Source organism: Gopherus flavomarginatus, chromosome 1, assembly GCF_025201925.1.
Source record: "Gopherus flavomarginatus isolate rGopFla2 chromosome 1, rGopFla2.mat.asm, whole genome shotgun sequence".
NCBI lineage: Eukaryota > Metazoa > Chordata > Testudines > Testudinidae > Gopherus > Gopherus flavomarginatus.
The window spans coordinates 77,607,291-77,629,282 of record NC_066617.1 but is presented as its reverse complement, the minus strand read 5'-3'; the positions used below and the strand labels follow the sequence as shown (position 1 = coordinate 77,629,282).

The window sequence follows — 21,992 nt, the reverse complement described above, 5'->3', positions numbered from 1 at the left end:
CCGGGTCCCAGTCAGCAGTCCTAGGGGCTCGGGGTCCTGGCCTTGGCTCGGGGCTCTGCAGCCGCCCCCAGCTGTGGCCCACTGGCCCCAGCCTGGGGCAGTGTGGGGTGGAGACAGGGGCAAGAGGGGACACAGCTCATAACCCTCACTTTAAAATTGTTCAGATTGCAAAGTGTATTGCAAAAAATGGAAACCCATTTACAGATGGGAAAGATATAAAAAGTTTTTCTCAGCCATTTGGAGGTTTTGTTCAATGATTTGCCAAATAAATATGCGTATCTAGAATAAAAGAACTGCCTGTCTCTGCCAGAACAGTTGAGGGACGCATAAGCGAAATGGCAGAAAACATTAACGAAAAGCGGACAACTGCATTAAGAGACACAGCAGTGTTTAGTGTTGCAGTTGATGAGAGCGTGGATATAAACGATGTTCTATGTTTGGCATTTGTTGCAAGATATTGTGCTTCTGATGAAATCCAAGAGGAACTTTGTTGCCTAAAACCCCTGCATGGCACCACAAAGGGGGAAGATATAGCAGAAACTTTTGTAAACCATTTTGAAGAATGAGGAGTTGACCTCAGAAAAATATTTTGTGTGACAACAGATCATGCTCGTGCCATGGTCGGAAAACAGAAGGGATTTGTAAAGTTACTTGAAGAACAAATTGGCCTCCCAAAAGTCAAATTTCACTGTATCATCCATCAAGAAAACCTGTGTGCTAAAATTTCTAATTCAGAGCTTAATAATGTGATGAATATAGTGGTGCAAATTGGAATATAGTGGTGCAAATTGTGAATATCCTTGCTCAATCTGCTTTGACTTGCAGACAATTTCAAGCACTGCTAAAAGAGATGGATAGTGCTTATAATGACATTCCACTTCACAGCAACATTCGGTGGCTAAGTTGTGGCAAGGTTTTGGTGTGCTTTATAAACTGTTTTGATGCAATCAAGGCCTTTTTGTTGGAAAAAGGACAAAATTACCACAAACTGGATGATGACAAATGGCTGTGTAAACTCATGTTTCTAACTGATATCACCACTCACCTAAACAAATTTAACCTCCATCTCCAGGGTGCAGGGCAAACGGTTCTGGATCTTCATGAAGCCTAGAAGGGTTTTGTTTTAAAACTAGCAGTTTTTTCTCAGGATATTCAAACTTCAACTTTCTGCTACTTCCAACACATAAAAGAGCTATCGACACGTTGCACTGTCAGTGTCAATGAGATTGGAATGTACATGCAAGAACTGGAATCAGAATTTTCTGACAGATTTCAAGATTTCCAGCGATTTGGCCCAATGGTTTCTTTTCTAATTAATCCTGAAAAGTTCAACGAAAGTGACTTGGATTTGTCTGTATTTCAGTGGATGGGTGTTGAAGATTTTGAAATGCAGCTCATTCCGTAAAAAGAATTGTGGGCATCAAAGTTTGGAGATCTGCGGAGTGCACTTAAAGCTATCAACAGAGATCATGGGGCCTATAGTCTGACCTGCTGAACATCCCTGCCAGTGAAATGTATCTGTTTGAAGAAAATTGCGTTTGCAATGCTTTCAGCATTTGGATCCACATACCTGTGTGAACAGGTATTTTCACAAATCTGTCCTCTGTCCCTCTCAGAGATGGTTAACAACTGATCACTCAGAAGCCTGTGTGCAGCTTAAAGTATCCAGATATGTGCCAGACACTGGAAAACTCAGCAAGGAAAAGCAAGGGCAAGGATCGGACTAGACTGATAAGATCTGCATTTTAATTTAATTTTAAATTAAGTTTCTTAAACATTTTAAAAACTGTATTTACTTTACATACAACAATAGTTTAGTTATATATTATATAGAGAGAGACATCTTCTAAAAACCTTAAAATTGTATTACTGGCACATGAAACCTTAAATTAGAGTGAATAAATGAAAGACTTGGCACACCACTTGTGAAAGGTTGCTGACCCCTGCGCTAGATAAATCAGTCAAGGTATAAATAAAAATAAGTAGCCCTATCAAACATGGACAATTCATGACATACATTTCCTTATGTGGTATATCTTCAGGTTCTACAGTCACATGTGGTACAATATTTCTGTATCATGAGACATTCACTGGTTATATTACACTATAGGAGTTCCTAATAGCACACAACACTGAAATTGTGAAGTAAATAACTGTGACATATGCAAGCTCTGACTAAAATGTCACTGTTGTTTACTTCACAATTTCAGTGTTGTGAGCAGCTATTAGGAAATCCTATAGTGTAACATAACCAGTGAATATCTCATGATACAGAAGTATTGCTTATTGCTGCATAAGCAGTTTTGGGCTTACCAGTTCCCTGCGTTCTCCAGGTCTCGTTGACAAGAAAGAAAGAAAGAAAGAAAGAAAGAGACCCAAGTTGCTGTGATGAAACCAAATTGGCAGTTTTTAAGGCATTTTATTAAAGCCCCACTCAATAAAGTATGTGTGTGTGTGGCACATTCCACTTTAATCAAAAGAGTTCTTTCCAAACAAACATTTTTCTTTTATTCAGTATTTCCAGCAAATGTTTAAGCTTGAGTTTTTCACCAGTGTAGTGCCCAGAATGTAACACAAGAACTTGTATACTATCTTAACAAGTTTATTTTTCCCAAACTCTTACTCATAAGTAACACTATAAAACACAATGGAGCTACTTATGAAAGTAAAAATACTGCTTGTGTATTCATAGTTTTGCAGAATTAGGGCCAATCCTCCATCCTCTGAAGTCAAAAGAAATCCTGCCACTGAGTTCAATTACATACAGGATCATGCCCTTTGTTTTTAAGCAGGAGTGTCATGGAGGCAGGTAAAAGATTCAGATCCAAAATGGTCAATAGGCATTCAATAATTTGTGAATAAATTTGAAGTTTCTAGGTCTCACTGATTTAGAGATATGATGTTCCAAAAAAGCATGCTAACAATTTGCCAATGGTGATTTACTCCTAATTTTTCCAGCTTCCATACCTCGGAAATTTTAAATGTAAATAGTGGGAGGGGGAACACACACACACTCCCCATTACAGATGGGCTACTGTCTCTCTATAGCAATGCCTTAAAACAGGGGTTGTCAAACTGGGGGTTGTGACCCCTCAGGGGGTCGCGAGGTTATTACATGGGGCTTCATGAGCTGTCAACCTCCACCCCAAACCCTGCTTTGCCTCCAGCATTTATAATGGTGTTAAAAAGATAAACAAGTGTTTTTAATTTATAAGGGAGGGTCACACTCAGAGGCTTGATTTGTGAAAGGAGTCACCAGTACAGAAGTTTGAGAGCCACTGCCTTAGAATGTACTTTAATTAAAGTATATGAAATGGATGAAATCTATTCAAACCACATAAAGCTTAGAGTATTCAGGCATTTATGTGGACGAAAGGCAGAACTGTTGGCAAGATGAAATCCAACCCTTCCAAACCAGAGCTAGGGAACATGGCTGCTAGTCTCCCACCCTACCTCCCACTTCCTTCAGGTATTACTCCAGCCTCTGAGTTGGAATATTGGCCACAGCCCTTTTGTGCCGGTTGCACAGGGTGCTGGGACCACTGGATTTACACTGATGTAGATATGTGATCCTGCCTCATTTCCATAATGCTGTTCTGTGAGAGCATGGGCCTGTGTTGAAGATCCTTTCCACAGCACACAGGCGATGCACAGGTGCACCTGTGTTTCCACAAGTACAGCTCCTATGTGGGGCTTTAGTACTGCAGAGGCCCTTATACCAGTGAATTGCACCCAATAGCTTTTCCTCTTCAGAATGGCATTCTGAATGCCTATTATTCAGTGCACTACAAAATCATTTACGGATGAAGTAAAATTATTTAAAAAAAAAAATACATCTTGGACCAGCTCCCACTCCACTGAAGACGACGTTTGCTGCCGATTTTCAATGAGGGTCTGATTCAACTCCCATTGGCTTCAGTAGTTGGAACAAACCCTGAAATCAGGAAAAAGTCTTTTAATATGTTGTCCCAGTTGCATATCTTCATGAGACTAATTAAAAATCTTTAAAGGTCGGTACATCTAGTGTAACATAAGACTCTGGGTTAAAGTTGATGTTTATGGATATATGTGAGTTACTTAAAAGACGTGCTGTATTGTTGACTAGTTACATTGGTATTGATTCACTGTAATTCAAGAGATTATTGAAAATATAATATTTATTGATAACTCTTTAATTACAAATAAGTGCTAAGTTTTACAAAAACGTTTTGTATAAAAATATAATATATCATTTACCATTTCAATCAAAACCCATCAAGTGTTCTATGATTAAATCTTTTGTATCATATTTAAACTTGTGGCATTATTTGGAAAACACTAAATGCATTAATAAGTATTGGCCCAACTCCCTGTAGATACAAAAATAAGATTCCTATCTCTATATGCCAAAAGCTCTTGAAGACATTTTCTTTTTTGAATATTTGTCCTTCCAATATATTGCACTGTTATACAAACTTTGTGTATAGTCTAACAAATGAAAGTAAGTTATAGTTATAATTATGGTCATTGTACACGGGTGCAGCCAGGGCTCGACCCTCTCCGGGGGATGAGGGGAGCCACGCCAGCCCGCTATGCACCAGTGGGTCCAGGAAACTAGCCTGGCAGTCCTCGTGGCAATCGCCTGCCCTGCAGGGCAAGGGGCTCAGGCCCTTGGGCAAGGCTGCGCAACAACAACAGTTTAAGGCCCGGCCCTAGGTCAGGGCGAGGCAGTAAACACTGAGTCAGGGAGCTCAGGCCCTTGGGCAGGGCTGCGCAACAACAACAGTTTAAGGCCCGACCCTAGGTCAGGGTGGGGCAGCAAACTCTGGCTTCGGCCTCAGCAGGCCAGGAAGAGGGGGAGTCTGCCACCCCAGAATGGGTGGCAGGGGGGACGCAGGCCCTCCCACTCCACTGCGTCCCAGCCCAGGGCCCTAGCAGCAGCTAATGATCCACTGCTCAGTCAGTGGGGGTCCTGGCCGCAACACACTGACATAGGCTCCGGTAAGGCTGCAGCCAGACTACAGTCAGCTGCCCCCGAGCTACTTCTGGGGACCTACCTGGGTCCAGATGTCGGCCTCTGCAGGGTCCACAAGCATGGGCTCATCGCAGCCGGGGCTGGGTGGTAGGTCCAGGAACTCCTCTGGGTAGTCGGGCCAGGGCAGCTCCAGGGGCTCCTCGAGTAGCAGGTGCGGAGAAGCTCCGGGGGCTCCTCCGGGTAGTGGGCGTGGGGAAGCTCCGGGGAATCCTCCAGGTAGAGGGCGCAGGGGAGCTCAGGCCAGTCGGGGTGGCCGGCCTGGGCCGCAGGAGTTTCCCAGTCTTGAGCTCCCTGCAGGACGTCTGCTCTCTCCGGCTGCTGGGGCCTGACTGAGCTCTGAGGGCTGGCCTTTATAGTTCCTGGGCGGCGACTGACCCTTTGAGGGGCAGGCTCAGAGCTCCTTAGCCCCGCCCACTCTGGCCTCCGGCTGGGCTCTTCCTCCTCGGGGCTGGAGGGGAGCCACACTGCCTCACTACAGTCATGAACTGGTACAGCACTAGCCAAGCACATTTTGGTTCTAGGTCCCAGTACATAATAGCTCCCATTGGCTGGGAACGGTGAACTGCAGCCACTGGGAGCTGTGGGCGGCCATGCCTGCAGATGGTCAATGTAAATCAACTGCCCTGCGGCCCACCAATGGATTACCTTGACAGGCCACAGGTTGCCCACCACTAGTCCATACATTCATTAAAACTCTAGGTGTAAACCTGGCCCCACTGAAGTCAACATACGTTTTACCATTGAATTTACTGGGGTCAGGATTTCACCCATAATATTTTATACGTTGCTGCCACATTCATTGTCTCAACTGGCTAAAGTGATTGGATCCTGTTTCTGACTATTTATGGTATCTGCTTTCCCTACACAGAATAAAATAGACAAGCAGTATTCCAAAGATATATCATTGTTGCTACAGTAGCAACTCTATGATGACCATCAGATGAATATTATGTCTTTATAATGATTAAATATTTATGATAAAGGCTGCGTGTCTGTCACGGAAGTCATGGATTCTGTGACTTTCTGCAACCTCTGTGACTTCCACAGCTGCAGCAGCCAGTGTGGCTGACCCATGGCCACCCAAGCAGCTGACCTCAGGGCCAACTGCTCAGGTGGCCCCAGGGACATCTGCATCAGCCACTGCTGGAGTGGCCCTGCAGCCAGCCGCACGGGTCATTGCTGGAGTGGTCCTGAGGACAGTCGCATCAGCTGCTGCTTGGGCAGCGCCGGGCAGCTGGTCCCAGAGACCATGCACGCAGCTGCAGGTGCAGCAGGCCTTGGGGACTGCCTGAGCAGTGGTCCCGGGGGCAGCTGGAGCAGTGGCTGGTGGGGCTGGCTCTAGGGCTCCCCAGAGCTGCGGCACCCCGGAGGCCCCTCTTAGCTGTGGCGCTCCTGGGCAGCTAATATTTAGTCAATGTTATTTATATAAAGGTCATGGGCAGGTCACGTGCCCATGAATTTTTGTTTACTGCCCATGATCTGTCCATGACTTTTATTAAAAATGCCAATGACTAAATCGTAGCCTTATTTAACCCAACTCACAATTTTTTTATTATACATGGGGAACAAATATTTGATAACGGATTCTTCCATCTAGCATATGAAGGTATAATATGATCCAATGGTTGGAAAGCGAAGCTAGACATATTGTTTGGAAATACATTGGAACAAAATACAAAGCATTGTGGTGGATTCTCCATCACTGGCATTTTTTAAATCAAGAACAGATGTTTTTCTAAAAGATAAGGCCTAGAAATTATTTTGGAGGTGTTCTATGAGCTTTGTTATACAGATGGTCAGACTAGATGATCACAATGGCCCCTTCTTTGAATCCATAGGAAGGTATCTCATGAATAACTGACTGATTAAAGTTTATATACTATTTTTCTCCCTAATCAGCCAAATTTAGTTCACAGGAGATGGAAAGTTAAGTTTCAGCATATGAAGTGATGAATGATACAAAACAGCCACAACTTTTAAATATATTTATTTTTCCTTTTTATAGTGACTATTTCTCATTATAAAAACAATGTAATAATCCAACCTCTTTATTATTTTATTAAATTCCAACAGTTTATGAGAACTGCTTACCCAAGAAATTCTTAGATTCTTAGCCAAGAATTTTAGTTTCAAAATAATACATGAGTGAACTCCTGGCCTCACTGAAGTCAATGACTTAACTTCCAATGACTTCTACCTGGCTAGAAATTCACCAATGAGTTTCTAGGGTGAGCAATGCTTCTGAAAATGGGCATAAAGCTACATTCTCAATTCTTAAGAATTACAATAAATAGTTGATGGCTAAGAAAATGGAGAGCACTTTTGGTATCAGATACACAGGACCATGTGCATCCATAGACTAATTATATATATGAATTATCTCCTTACAATCAATGTTATATCCTTTTCAATGGGCGCATGTTTCTTCTTGACTCCAAATGATTTGAGACTTAGATTCAGCAATTGTGTCCAACCTTAATATTCCTTTAAATCAATCGTTAAATTTAGTTAGTTTAAATAAAAAATATTGAACATGAGCATTTCAACCCATGAAACAAAGGGTAAAACCAAAACAGAAGGTGCACTGGTCCACTTTAAAAACAGAATACATTCACAGAATCCTCATAAAATAATACAGTAAGAGCAATTTCTCCTCTGATTGGTTGTAAAAAGTTAAAAATTGATTTAAAGAATAAGCCTTCAGTGAACGGTAGAGTTTTTACATATTTTTAACAGAAGTCTGAACCACGCTCCATACTTGGCCCCTTCTATCCAATCACAATATTTAAAATGCATATATGATATTAAAAAAAGCAAAATGCCATAGATTTAAGGAATGTAACATTATACTACGATTTAGGCCACAGGTTTTTTAAAAGTACAAATTAAAAAGACTACATTCATTATGTTGCTCAGTGGGTTCAAATTTATGCAGATTTCAGTCACTGAGTAATGCCTAATGAAACTGCTAATAAGATAAAAGCAAAAGGTTTCACAAAAAATAACTTTTGGATACAGTTGGTCCAATTCAATCAAGTTAAATTTTAAAAATCAAATTAGTTTTCAGCAGCATATTGGACAGAAGTAAATAATTGTCAAATTAATAATCTGATATTTGCCAATGTCTGAAAATGTTTTGCTGTAATATTTCTATGCATTTTCTACTAAATTTGCTAAGAAACCAAGTTGGCTGAAACATTACTGATAAAATATATTTTTCTATATAATATTTATTCAGTCTGTCCAATGCCAAAAAAATTTAATTCAATGATAGGAAGCCAACTTCAATTCTCACTGTGAAATCAGGTACATAGAATCCATCAGATGTTCAATTCCATTGGCATGAACAGTCCGTAGGCTCTTGGATGACATACATCACTTCAGTGCCATTTCCTGAGCAGTATAGTGGCACAGTCAAGTTCTGTACTCCATTTTCACGACAACATTTACAGAATTTTAAATGGCTATCGATATTGACATTAAAAATTGTAGCTGAGGGGCATTTCCCTTCACAGGAAGCCACATTTATCTATTAGTGACAGAGAAAGAGAAATTATCAAACAAGTTTCATTAACAAGATGAAACAAAACATCTCAAAATTAACTGTAATCAGAATCTGTTTTTATATTTAAAAATATCCAGGTTTTTGTAAAAGATTCTGATACGTAATAATTATTTTCCCTATTAAAAATCATTTGAAAGTTATCACATACAAAACTATGTTAAATGGTTATGTCAATTCTAAGTTGAGGTGAGTCTCTTTGTTCTTGCCTTTTCTTTTTTAAATGAAGTCAGCTTCTAAATGTTGAATTTTTTTGTACTTGTGACCACATATGTTGGCTGAGCCTGAACAAAATTTGGTACTTTATTCTAAAGCTGTTTACCACTAACTTTTACCTTATACTACCTTCTTCTCCAAGCAATCCACTCCCTGCTCCTGGCCTAGCACTGTTGTGGAAGAGCATCTAGGTTTTTGAAGGTAATGAGCCAGATACAGAGATAATGTATAAAGGATGACAAGTTATATCCAGGTAGATCTATATGGTACTCCTTAATTAAGGCCTGATCCAAAGCCCACTGAAGTCAATGGAAAGATTCCATTGGGCTCTGGATAGTAGGCCCTTAAATAGGGATATTATTCCTGTAAGAGCAAAACCCTACCCCATACAGAGCTTCCTATAACCTAAGAAGAGAATCTTCAGATCTTCTTCTCCGTTCTCTGGTTCCGATAAGCTGTTTAAGCTAAAAAACTTGTCCAGCCATCACTAAATCCTAAAATAGATGGATATATTTATAATGTTTAAACTGTGCAGCTAAAGCTGTGTCCTTTACTGTTGGTGGATTAATCTAAGCAAACTGTGGAAAAGTCAATATTAAGTATTCCCCTGCGGGATCAAAAGTGGAAGCACACTAGTGTGATAGCTTTCTCCTTCCTCTTTCAACATGGCTGGCAGCTAGAGTACTGTCATTAGCCACACTATCACTCTGATAGATATGTGTGAAAGTATTAGAGCAGAGGTTAGGTCAGCAAGGAACAAGGTGGGTGGGGTAGTGCAGGTTGCATAAAAGAACTTGTGCCACAGAATCCAATCTCTATCTTTTGTATTGTTTGTTTGGGACCTGAGCTGTGGCTATGTCTACACTTATGGCAGCATATACAGTACATACACTGCACACTCCTCTGGCATGGGTATAAATAGCAATGGAGACCGTGAAACTCTACCTAAGCAAGTAAAGACACTCAAGAACCTTAGGGTGTATATCCAACATAGCTCTCAACACACCCAAGCAGTGCATCCCACATCTACGCTATTTTTAGCAGTGTACTGTCCCACTGTCTCCCAGCTGCTGGAGCCTTTCCCCACTGTCTTCCCCTGGCAGAATCTTTCTCTGCCGCATGTAACTATACATCACCAGCGTGGACACAGCCTACTTTTCACCTCAGCATGTTGCTACATATAATCTATACACCATTCCAAGTGTAGACAAGGCCTATATTACCATGGGTGCTATCCTGACCTCAATGGGACCAGGATTTCATCCAATACTTACAGCATATAAACAGTTTTCTGATATGCTATTGTGCTGGGGCAGATTAGAATGCTGATACAGTTGTAGAATACATAGAATCATGAAATAACATCCATAGATATATTGAACATACAAATTGCCGCAGTGATTCAAACTAGTAGTCTATCCAGTTCAGTATCCTGTCTCTGCCAGTTGACAGAACCAGATACTTCAGAGGATGGCATTAGAACTTTGGAATAGGCAAATGTAGAACCAATTGCCCACACATAGCTTTCACCCCAAGTTTTAATAGTTAGAGATTGCCTTAAACCCTAAATCAGTGGTTCCCAAACTTGTTCTGCCGCTTGTACAGGGAAAGCCCTTGGCGGGCCTGGCCAGTTTGTGTACCTGCCGCGTCCACAGGTTCAGCTGATCACAGCTTCCAGTGGCCCCAGTTCGCTGCTCCAGGCCAATGGGAGCTGCTGGAAGCAGCGGCAAGTACATTCCTCAGCCCATGCCACTTCCAGAAGCTCCCATTGGCCTGGAGCAGCAAACCACGGCCAGTGGGAGCCGCTATCGTCTGAACCTGCGGATGCGGCAGGTACACAAACTGGCCCAGCCCACCAGGGGCTTTCCCTGCACAAGCGGCGGAACAAGTTTGGGAACAACTGTCCTAAATCATAGACTCACAGGGCTGGAAGGAACCTCAAGAGATCATCTAGTCCAGTCCCCTGCACTCGTGGCAGGACTAAGTATTATCTAGACCAGTGTTTCCCAAACTTGGGACACCGCTTGTTTAGGGAAAGCCCTTGGCGGGTCAGGCCAGTTTGTTTACCTGCTGCGTCCGCAGGTCTGGCCAATCGCGGCTCCCACTGGCTGTGGTTCGCCGCTCCAGGCCAATGGGAGCTGCTGGAAGCAGCGCAGGCTGAGGGACATACTGGCTGCTGCTTCTAGCGGCTCCCATTGGCCCGAAGCAGCAAACCGTGGCCAGTGGGAGCCGTGATTGGCTGGATCTGCGGATGCAGCAGGTAGACAAACGAGCTTGGCCCAACAGGGGCTCTCTCTAAACAAGCAGCATCCCAAGTTTGGGAAACACTGATCTAGACCATTCCTGACAGGTGTTTGTCTAACCTGCTCTTAAAAATATCCAATGATGGAGATTCCACAACCTCCATAGGCAACTTATTCCAGCACAAGCTTTAATATCCCTTCCAAAATTTTGTCTTGAATTATAACTCTGTATCTTCTTGATATCCATATAAAAGTCTAATCCCTTTTTGAATCTTGTTAAATTCTTGGCCTCAACAACTTCTTGTGGCAATGAGTTCCATAGCTTAATTACATAATGTGTGAAAAAGTATTTCTTTTATTGGTTGTGAATATGCTGCTTTTTCATTTTATTGAAAGTCCCCTAGTTCTTATATTATGAGACAGGGAGAACAGTTGCTGCCAATCCACCTTCTCTACACCATTCATTATTGTATATACATCTATCATGTCTGTTTTATTTGTCTTCTTTCTAATGTACACAATTCCATTCTTTTCAGTCTCTCTCCATCTGCAACTTTTTCTATGATCTTGAATATTCTTGTCCCTGTTCTCTGAACCACCTCCAGTTCTGCAATACAATTTTTGAGATGGGACGATCTGTACTGTACACAATATTCCAGAATAGGTCACATCATTGATTTAAAGACATATTTGGGGGATTATTCTCCTTCCCATTCCTTATGCATCCTAACATCTTGTTAGCTTTTTTTGATTGCAACTGTGCATTGAGCAAAGGTTTGCATTGAGCTATTTTGGACTGATATAGTCAATTTAGAACCTTGTAACAGTAGCTTAAATTTTTCCTCTCAATGTGTATTACTTTTATATTTGCCTACATTAAATTTCATTTGCCATCTTGTTGCCTGTTTACATAATTTGTTTAGATCTCTCTGATGTTCTCAGTCTTCTCTGGTCCTGACTAACCTAAATAACTTTGTCAGCTGAAAACTTTGCTACAGCCCTATTCACACTCCTTTCCAGATCATTAACAAATATATTAAACACCACAGGACCAAGTATGGAAGTGTGGGACACCTGCTGCTAACCTTTTTCAATGATGAAAATTGACCACTTAAATCTACTCTTTGCATTCTAGGTAATAGCTAACTTTTGAACCAGAACAATACTTTGCTTCCCACCCCATAACTATTTAGTTTTTTAACAGCCTCTTTTGTGGGACCTTGTCAAAGGCCTTTGGAAGGCTAAATAAATTATGTCAACTGGTTCTCCTTTTTCCACTATATTATTGACACATTCGTACATGCACATAACAGGTTTTATAGCTGAGACGGAGACCTCACCAAAGCAGAGAGGTATGATGTCTTATTAAATGATCTCTATCAATGTATGATATAGAGAGACTTGTCATGTGGAAGCAAGAAGAACATTTATGTCAGAAAGCTCTTTAAGGAGGAATGTGTTTCCATAAGTGGAAGCATTTATACTCCCATTTTTGAGTAACTCCTCTTTAGGGATGTTATTTCATGATGGAGAGGTCAGTGCCTTTGTCAGTGATAAGCAATTATATTGTGTACTTTTCATTTAGAGTCAGATATTATTCCAAATAGAAGGGCTCAGCATTTCTGCCATGTGTGGGCAAAAGTAATTAATTTTTACCCACACTTATGAGTAGAATAACATTTCCAGGGTGAGAGGTCTGCTTGATGAGAGGATAACAGCGTTTTTTGTTGTATATTGATGTCTGCAATCCTCTTTTTCATACTTGTTTTATTAGTATGACTCATACTCATAACGAAACACAAAGACAACAGTTTTCTATACTTACAGGCCTCTGACTTATACAGTCACTTTTTCTTATAGTTGTTCTGACTGTCACTTTCTGGCAAATCCTTTCGTCCTTTCTACCTGATAAAATACAGAAAATGTTTATTCATTAAATAGACATTGTGCTCTGTTTTTTCATTTTTTAAAATGTGAAAGGAGAATTCCAATAATTGTAATAATTGAATTCTTACATTTTAAATTAATAATATGGTAAAATATTATTTCCATATCTTACTCATTAGACATTGACAAACCAGTAATATACTAATAAACATTTCCTGGAAACAAATACTATAGTGTCTAATTATCATATATGAATACATTAATGAGCATAGTCATAGAACATATAAAGAGGTTACAACTGTTGAAATGTTAGAGAGATTTAATAGTTATGTTGTAAAGCTTTTGAAGATTGAACCCACATAGCAAAGGCAAACCCAGTGAATAGAAAAGGGCAAAATGCTGTATTTCAAACACTATCAATTCTAAGGTCTGAATTTATGAAAATAACAGACACTAACTTGAAATTAGTCTTAATTATATTTATTTAAAAGGCATATTTTAAATAATTATATCCTTGCTCTTGCTCCTTAGAACACTTCTGGAACTGGCTATCATTAGAAGGTAAACCAGCTTTAAATATCCAGCACACAGACTAGGGTCCAGGTTTACTAACTGTGGGAGAGTCTGACAGGGCTTTGGGAAGACTTAGGAGGAGAGATGCACATTTCCTCCACGTATGTGGGGTATTTTGTACTAAATACTACTCCTATGGCTGGAGCTGTTTGGGGATAGCAAATGCGCATAGAGGTTTATGAAAAGATTACATTTTTCTACAGTTCTGGATTTTTGTGGATTGTTCTTTGAGCCTTTGGAAAATATCCAAATATTAAGAAGGATACTTGTGACACAAAACAACTAATACCATGATACTGAAACAAATACAAAGGTTACACAAAACCCCCATACCATAGGACACAAAACAAGTTGTGCTAGATGTATGTATTATACAATATATTTTTACTACACCAATTTCACAAGCAAATCAGAAGTCACTGTATAACTGTGTTGCCACATAATTATTTTGCATCTTCAGCATCTAAATTAAGTGGGACTAACCAACGAAGTCCCTCTTCACTTTCAACACATCCCATTCCTGCTCCAAAGGAAGGGCGGAACATATGTTTTGTAAGATCAGCAAGCTCTGAGCAATCCAGTGACGCATGTGGAGTAGCCATGGAGCTGGTGGGTACTCCATGTCAGGAGTAAAGCACAAATCTTCTGGCTTCAGGGATAGATGCCATGCTATCCTCTGACAAATGCTATGCAGAATCAAGATCAGGTCGGTTGGTATACTAAACACTGTACTCTCTTACCAGAATTGTTGTGCAAGGGCTCATCTAAACAGTGATTTAGTGCTCAGCAGGCAAAAGGTGTAAATCTACAGTGCGTCACCCATTGTGCACTAAGTAGCCATGTAGACTGTGCTACTGCATACTAAAAGTTACATAGTGCACTTTGATCTACTACCGACAGCACGTTCCAACAATTAATGGGCTTAATCCTGAGATGCACTGAACAATAGGATCCTACAGAGGATCTCTGCTCTATGGAAGATTCCAGGAGGATCAGCACCTCTCAGGATCAGACCCAATACCAGTATGGTATTGGTTATATTACATTGATAGTCAAGTATAAATATATCCCTACAAACAATTATGTTATATAAAAAAGACTATGTTATATAAAAAAGAAAATACATTAAAAATAATAATACCTGGTTCACAATTTATACTATCAGTAGAGACTACAGGACTAATGGCAAAGGGTAATACACCCAATCCAGAACCTGGCAGAATTATTAGGAATATAAGTTTCTTGTAAAATAAAAACATTTTTACACAAATGACATTTCATTAATTCTTACACTGCCAACTGCAATTTTAATTTTGGTAAAAATGTAATGAACTTCCCTATTTGCCTTCCAAATTTAGAAATTCTGCAGTTGCTGAAAATCTCACTAATAACACCCTAGACTTAGTACTTTCCTGGTTAAGACAAAACTTCAACAGTGTTTCCATGCATACCCCACTTTTGCAATGGGTATCTCATAACTATGGCAAGGTAAGAATTAAGTATATGAACTCACTTTGCATGCACTTAATCAAGCTCTTTTCAAAAGGATTACTTGTTCCCATTACATCCCCCAGGTGTTGCAAGCTCTATTTTTAATTTGTCTTTTTAACTGCTTTACCCCAGGGCACATGCTTTTAGTTTGAAAACACAAAAAAAAATAAAAACAATAAAATAGCATGTAATTGTATGTATTGTATTTTTGTTCTTAGCAGCCACCTCAGCAAATATTTCTGAAGTATAACAACGCCTTTCCTGAGGCCACAGAATATTGTGAAAGCTAAATCTTTCCTGATTACTGCAAAAGGCAGAAAATATTTGTAGCCATTAATACTTTAGTCTCATTCTCTAAATGAAACCCACCCAACTTGTATGGCTTCAGCGAAATATTTTGCAACTTTACTCCAACCAGTAAAAGAATAACTCCTTTTGAAAGACACTAGCACAATTCTTGTGCAAGGTTTTTATTATTATTATTATTATTATTATTATTATTATCTTTCATTCTGAAAAAAGTACTCTATTAAGCTACAATCATTTCTGGCTTCTTTGCTGTGTTTATGAATGAACAACATTCCATCCACATTCCTAAAAATTGATTTTCAGGGCCTTGTATGCCATGGATGCTAAATATAATTTTATTTGATAAATATGAATAGATAAATATATGCCTTTATGCAGCCACTCTTTTAAGAGAGACACAGGTATACATATGCAGCTATCATATTGTACTTTTGAATGTCAAGTATGACACAGTGCAATATGAAACTATATTTATGTGTTCTTCTGCAATATTATTGATAACAGCTTGGTTTAAAAAATGAAATTCAGGATTTCAAATTTTAATTCTGAAGAAAAAAATTGTGCTTTCCAAGCAGCTCTATTTTTGACATTTATTATTAACTATTAATACAGAATCAAGGGTTTTATTTTATGTCGTTTAGAATTCACAGCCTAAATAACAGAGCTTTTTGTAGTTCAAAACTACAGACAGAGGACCAGATTCTGTTCTCAGTCTGTTTTTACACTGGAGTAAAAAGAAATCAGAATCTGTCACATAACCTACACCATAATTAAGAACTTGTATGTTTTAAACATATGCATTCATAGAATGTGAATATATAACTAGACAGCACAAGTGTACATTTGATCTAGATTTATGCCTTTTATCACCATCAATAATTCTTTGCTCTACACCCTGCAATGTTTTTATATTTTGGATTTAAATGCATTTTCCAAAATGGAAAGGGTTAATTTTTTAATTTAAAAAATACTGTATTCCAGCACTCTGACCCTAGAAAACATACAAGAACAAAACAGAATAAACCCATAATTATACAATTTGTTTCAAAATATGATCAAAATAGGTATCAATTTTAGAAAATTTGTTCTGAGCTTTTATAGAGAACACTATAAATATGTATATGTATAGTTTTGGAGTAATCTTAACAACAAACAAATCTTTTCATTATTTAAATTGAGATTACTTTTCATCTTCCTCAGGCTGTCTTTGGAGAGATTTGGTTATACTCCAGAAGGATAAGGTTAAATATCACCATATCAGCAGCCACATGAAGCAAGGCTTTTCAATAAACAGTTGTTAAAGAACTATAACAATTTTGTTTGATTTGGGGACTGCATGCTTTTTCCTTTCTTATGTCCCAGCAACTGAGTTAAAAAATACTGCCCTCCAAAACCAAAGCCAAACTAGCATGTATTGCAGCAGCTTTCTTCACTTACACGTCTTGCAGCAGCCATCGTTATAAGTCTGTACAGTGCCTCCATTCTAGGAAAAGAAAAGGGGAATATATCAAAAAAGACTGTGCCCAATGGAATGCCCTGCTGTATCCAATTACATTTAGAACATAATGGTCCAAATCTTCAGTTGGTGTAAATTGGTGCACCATCACCGATGTCAATGAAGTTACAAAAATTCACACCAGCAAAGGATCTGGGTCAAAATCTCCAATCTGTTTTAAAATAGAATATTTGAAAATGAACTTGCCATTATGATTGATCTTATCTGAGCTGGTCTCTTTTGAATCAAGAGAGCAGTCATCTTCTATAGCCATTACCATCCATTCTCCCACTGATGGCTCAATTAACATTGGGAGTTACTTAGACATTTTAAAAATTCCATATTTGAGTAAGATGTAAATTTGTTGAAGATTTAGAAGGGTTTATATTGCTCATGTACCACAGAAATGAACCAGTGAAAATACCAATTAGGTAGCTATTTACAACTGAATACCTATAATTTTGCATCATGTAATATATTTTCAGAGCTCTAATTCATCTCTTCATTCTAGTTTTTTGGTTTTCCTTTCACATTCTATAATTAATCTTTGTTATGATTTTCTTCTCAAATGTATTGTAGGCAGGACTGAAGCAGGAATGCAGAAAACATATCGAAATGAGGAGATATTCCTTTTTAAATTAAAAAAAGAAAAGATTTCTCTCATGCAGAACTGACATAATAAATAAGAGAAACTGTCCACACTTTTAATACATTTACAGAAATTGCAGGTAAAACAGGAGAGTGGATGGGATAGCAGTCTTGTACTAATAGGGTACAAAAGATTTTTTTTTAACTCATAGTATTGGTTTTCTATATTATTATAGAGAAATCACTGAATATGTTGATCAATTTTTCAAAAACAAGCACTTAAAGTTTGCTTCCTAAATCCAAATTAGCTCCTAAATTAATCTAACCTGATTTTCAAAACTGCTGAGCAGCCTCAACTCTCACTTGAAATCAATGCTTAGCATTTCTGAAAATCAGGTCGAACTGATTCAGAAGGATAATTTTAGGAACACATTCTGGAAAATCTTGGCCATTATTATTATTATTATTTATTATTATTGCAAGATCCTAATAGAATGTGATAAAAAAGCTCCAGAAATAAGAAAAAGTTTTCAACAGCGTCAATCTTACTTTAATGATAAGGTGCTTTATTTGGGATAGGCAGAAGAATGGCTCTGTGCCCTTTCTAAATAGCATGCAACAGATTTATAGATCTTGTTCAGAATTTGAAATCGGTACTCAGGACAGATACTGCAATGTATTTTTAGAAGCGTTGTTTGAACAGCCACAAGTGCAAAATGTAGAATGTACAAAAACCAGAATAATTAATTAGGATATAAACTAGACACATATATTCCCTAAACAACAACAAAAAAGTGTGTGTGTGAAGTATCTAAGTCCTTTGAACGATAGCTATTTGGTTTATAAATGTTAATTTTTAGGTAGGTATACTAAGTAATTTGTAATCTTCAAGAACCAGAGCTATTTGTTTCACATAGAGCACAAAGTCTGCAGGCCTCTTGAAGTGTTTCTAATCTCTGGTCAATTTATGGAATTTTTGAAACTCCACTGCTGCACATTTATCTGCAAAGTTTCTAAGTGGCGTGAAACCGCTCATTTCATTTATGTGTTTATAAACTCTGTGAATTATAGGCCATATTCAGAACTCTCTGCTCAGAAAAAATTGAAGGGAGTAAGAACCCTATAAGAGAGCAGCTTAATATCAATTAAACAAAATTTTAAAAGTGGACATTGTTTGGGATTTATGATATAACCCTAAAAACAAACAGAAAAATAGTAAATAAGACCATTCATTGCTCATTTAAAGGTTGTTACTTACCAAATGTTTTTTTTAGATTAGTCATTCTATGGGTGTCAGACCCATAATAATTCTGAAATGAATGCCAAGCTCCAAAACAAAAGATAAGTTATTATGATTTACATCACAAAGTACAAACCTTTGTGCATTCAGTCTCATTAAAAGGGGGACAGACAACACTAGATCCCAGTATCATAGCACCTACAGCAGTCTTTGCACACTCATATTTGGTGCAATTGGAGACCCAGGTGCTTCCCTCCTACAAATACAAAACAAAAATACCAGAACAGACAGCAAGTTACAGGAGCACTGATACTAGAAGATTGTTTAGTTATAAAGGTGTTATTTCCACATGTAGCCACTAAGATAGTGGACGGGCCCTGGGCTCTATTCCTCGCCAATGCACCAGCCGGAAGGAAAAGAGCCTGCACCAGAAAAAGGGCTGGTGCAACTTACTTCCCCATGAATCAGAGTGGAAACTGAATTAAGTAAGAGCCAAAGAGTCATAGAGTTTAAGGCCAGAAGGGATCACCAGATCATCTAGGCTGATGACCTGTAGATCACAGGCCACCAAACCACCTGCACATTAAACCCAGCCACCAAAATTAGACCAAAGCATTACAGTCCACAGTAAGAGAACAGGAGGGACAGAGATGCTCCAGTTCCTGAGGCTCCTGCAATGGCAGGGAATTGTTTATGTCAGATACACATAGATAATCCCAGTAAGTGATCCACACTCCATACTGCAGAGAAAAGTAAAAATACCTCAAGGTCACTCACTATCTGACCTGTGGGAAAATTTCATCCCAATCCCACATATGGCCATCAGTTGGACCTTGAGCATGTGAGCATGAGCCAATCAGCTAAGCACGGGAGTGACAGACTGTTCAGTGCCATTTCAGAGCATTGGCCCACCCCGTCCAGTGTCCCATCTCCAACCATTTCTGATGCTTCAGAGGAAGGATACCAAAACCAAAACAAAAAACCAAAACCCAGAATACATTGGGGAAAGGTGAAATCCCTTCCTGATTTCCTGCAGGTGACCAGGAAGCATGAGCTATAGGAACATGTGAATATTAACCTTCTTAATATTATTAATCTTTCATTTATATCATACCCACAATCCCAAAATGCTTTACAACCTCTCCAAAAAGTATATAGTACAGAATCACTAACACCAATCACTGGAAGGCAGCCACTATTTTGTGTTCTGAGCCTCTACCAAAAAATATAACAGTAGCCATTGACCCAATCCTCTTTTTACAACTCACATTGGCAAGTTCGCCATATATATCTGCTTAAGTGTTTGAACAAGAGCTTCCCTGACATCAATAATAATTCCAGTGTCATTTAGGGAGCCTGATTTTCAGGTGTGCTGAGCACCCACAGCTCCCATTGACTTCAGTTGAAGTGGTGGGTGTTCTGAACTCCTGAAAATGCGGTGCCAATAGCTAGCTCCACAAAGGGACTTGGGCATTGCAATGCTAACTTTTAGGCACACTGCCACTCAGTTGAAACTGCAGCCCTGAGTTAAGCATCCAGGCTCCCTATGCAATGCATGGGGAGAGTTAGATGTCAACTAATGGGATTCACAGAAGCCAGCACGCTAAGCTAAGCAGTAGGAAATGCCAAGGACGGGGTACATCTTAAGCCCCTCCACACACACTCCTTCAAAGGTAGTCAAGTGCCTAAGTCCAGGTTGGAGGGAGGCACCTATCTAAACCTGGGATTCACAGCTGTGAACCCTCTCCTTGAGTTAGATGACTAGGCCTTTCTCATGAAAAACCAAAGAGAATGATTCCATTATAGCCAATAGCCCAGTGGTTAGGGCACTTGCATAGATGTGGGAGACATATTTGCAAACCCCTGCTGCAGAGCAGAACTTGAACTTTGAGGCCTGGTCTACACTATGTGTTTAAACTGAATTTAGTAGCGTTAAACAGATTTAACCCTGCACCCGTCCACACAATGAAGCCCTATATATTGATATAAATGGCTCTTAAAACCGATTTCTGTACTCCTCCCCGACGAGGGGAGTAGCACTGAAATCGGTATTGCCATGTCAGATTAGGGTTAGTGTGGCCGCAAATTGACGGTATTGGCCTCCGGGCGGTATCCCACAGTGCACCATTGTAACCGCTCTGGAAAGCAATCTGAACTCAGATGCACTGGCCAGGTAGACAGGAAAAGCCCTGCAAACTTTTGAGTTTCATTTCCTGTTTGGCCAGCGTGGAGCTCTGATCAGCATGGGTGGCGATGCAGTCCCAAATCCAAAAAGAGCTCCAGCATGGACCATATGGGAGATACTGGATCTGATCACTGTATGAGGAGACAAATCTGTTCTATCAGAGCTCCGTTACAGAAGACGAAATGACAAAGCATTCGAAGAAATCTCCAGGCTATGATACATAGTCCACAGCACAGTGCTGTGTGACAAGCGTAACGGAAAGCCAAAGAATCAAACGGACGCTCATGGAGGGAGGGAGGGAGGGGGTACTGAGGACTCCAGCTATCCCATAGTCCCCACAATCTCCGAAAAGCATTTGCATTCTTGGCTGAGCTCCCAATGCCTGAAGGGTCAAAAACATTTTCCCAGGTGTTTCAGGCTATATATCGTCAATTTACACCCTTCCCCCCCCCCCGAAAGAAAAGGCAAAAAAATATTTCTCGCCCTTTTTCAATGTCACCCTATGTCTACTGCATGCTGCTGGTAGACGGGGTGCTGCAGCGCTGAACACCAGCATCCCCTTCTCCCTGGCAGATGGTACAATACAACTGCTATCCATCGTCATCATCAGCCCGTGAGTGCTCCTGGCTGGCCTCGGTAAAAATGGGAATGACTCCCAGTCATTCCTGGCAGATGGTAACTGTCCTCCTCATAGCAACTGGAGGCTAAGATCTATCAGCCCCCCCACTTTCATGTCTAAAGAAAAGATTCTGTACTGCCTGGACAATCATAGCAGCAGGAGGCTGCGCTCCTCTCCCCCCCTACACCTTTTAATCTCCTGCCTGGACTATCATAGCAGCTGGAGGCTGCCTCCCCCTCATTTTATCTCACTAAAAAGTCATTGTTTCTTATTCCTGCATTCTTTATTACTTCATCACACAAATGGGGGGACACTGCCATGGTAGCCCAGGAGGGTTAGGGGAGGAGGGAAGCAACAGGTGGGGTTGTTGCAGGGGCAACCCCTAGAATGGCATGCAGCTCATCATTTCTCAGGATCTCTGGGGCTCTGACCCGGAGCGGCTGCGCTCTCCGGTTCTCTAGTACACTTGCCCCATATTCTAGGCAGGACTGACTCTATTTTTAGACAAAACATAAAGAAGGGAATGACCTGGGGAGTCATTCCCAATTTTGCCCATGCGCCCCCGACCAA

The 21,992-nt window shown here is 40.0% G+C and overlaps 1 protein-coding gene across 1 annotated transcript in view; it reads right to left on the bottom strand.

Moving 5' to 3' along the window:
• Positions 1 to 7,015: 7,015 nt before the first annotated feature.
• OTOGL (otogelin like) overlaps positions 7,016 to 21,992 on the bottom strand; it is a 135,739-nt gene continuing 120,762 nt past the window's right edge. Inside the window, exons 54-58 of the mRNA XM_050934069.1 lie at positions 18,755 to 18,874; positions 16,733 to 16,778; positions 14,637 to 14,708; positions 12,861 to 12,940; positions 7,016 to 8,543 (exon numbers count right to left, since the gene is read on the bottom strand). Of these exons, the coding sequence (XP_050790026.1) occupies positions 8,343 to 8,543; positions 12,861 to 12,940; positions 14,637 to 14,708; positions 16,733 to 16,778; positions 18,755 to 18,874 (519 nt within the window). The 3' untranslated portion in view covers positions 7,016 to 8,342. The remainder of the gene's footprint in view (positions 8,544 to 12,860; positions 12,941 to 14,636; positions 14,709 to 16,732; positions 16,779 to 18,754; positions 18,875 to 21,992) is intronic.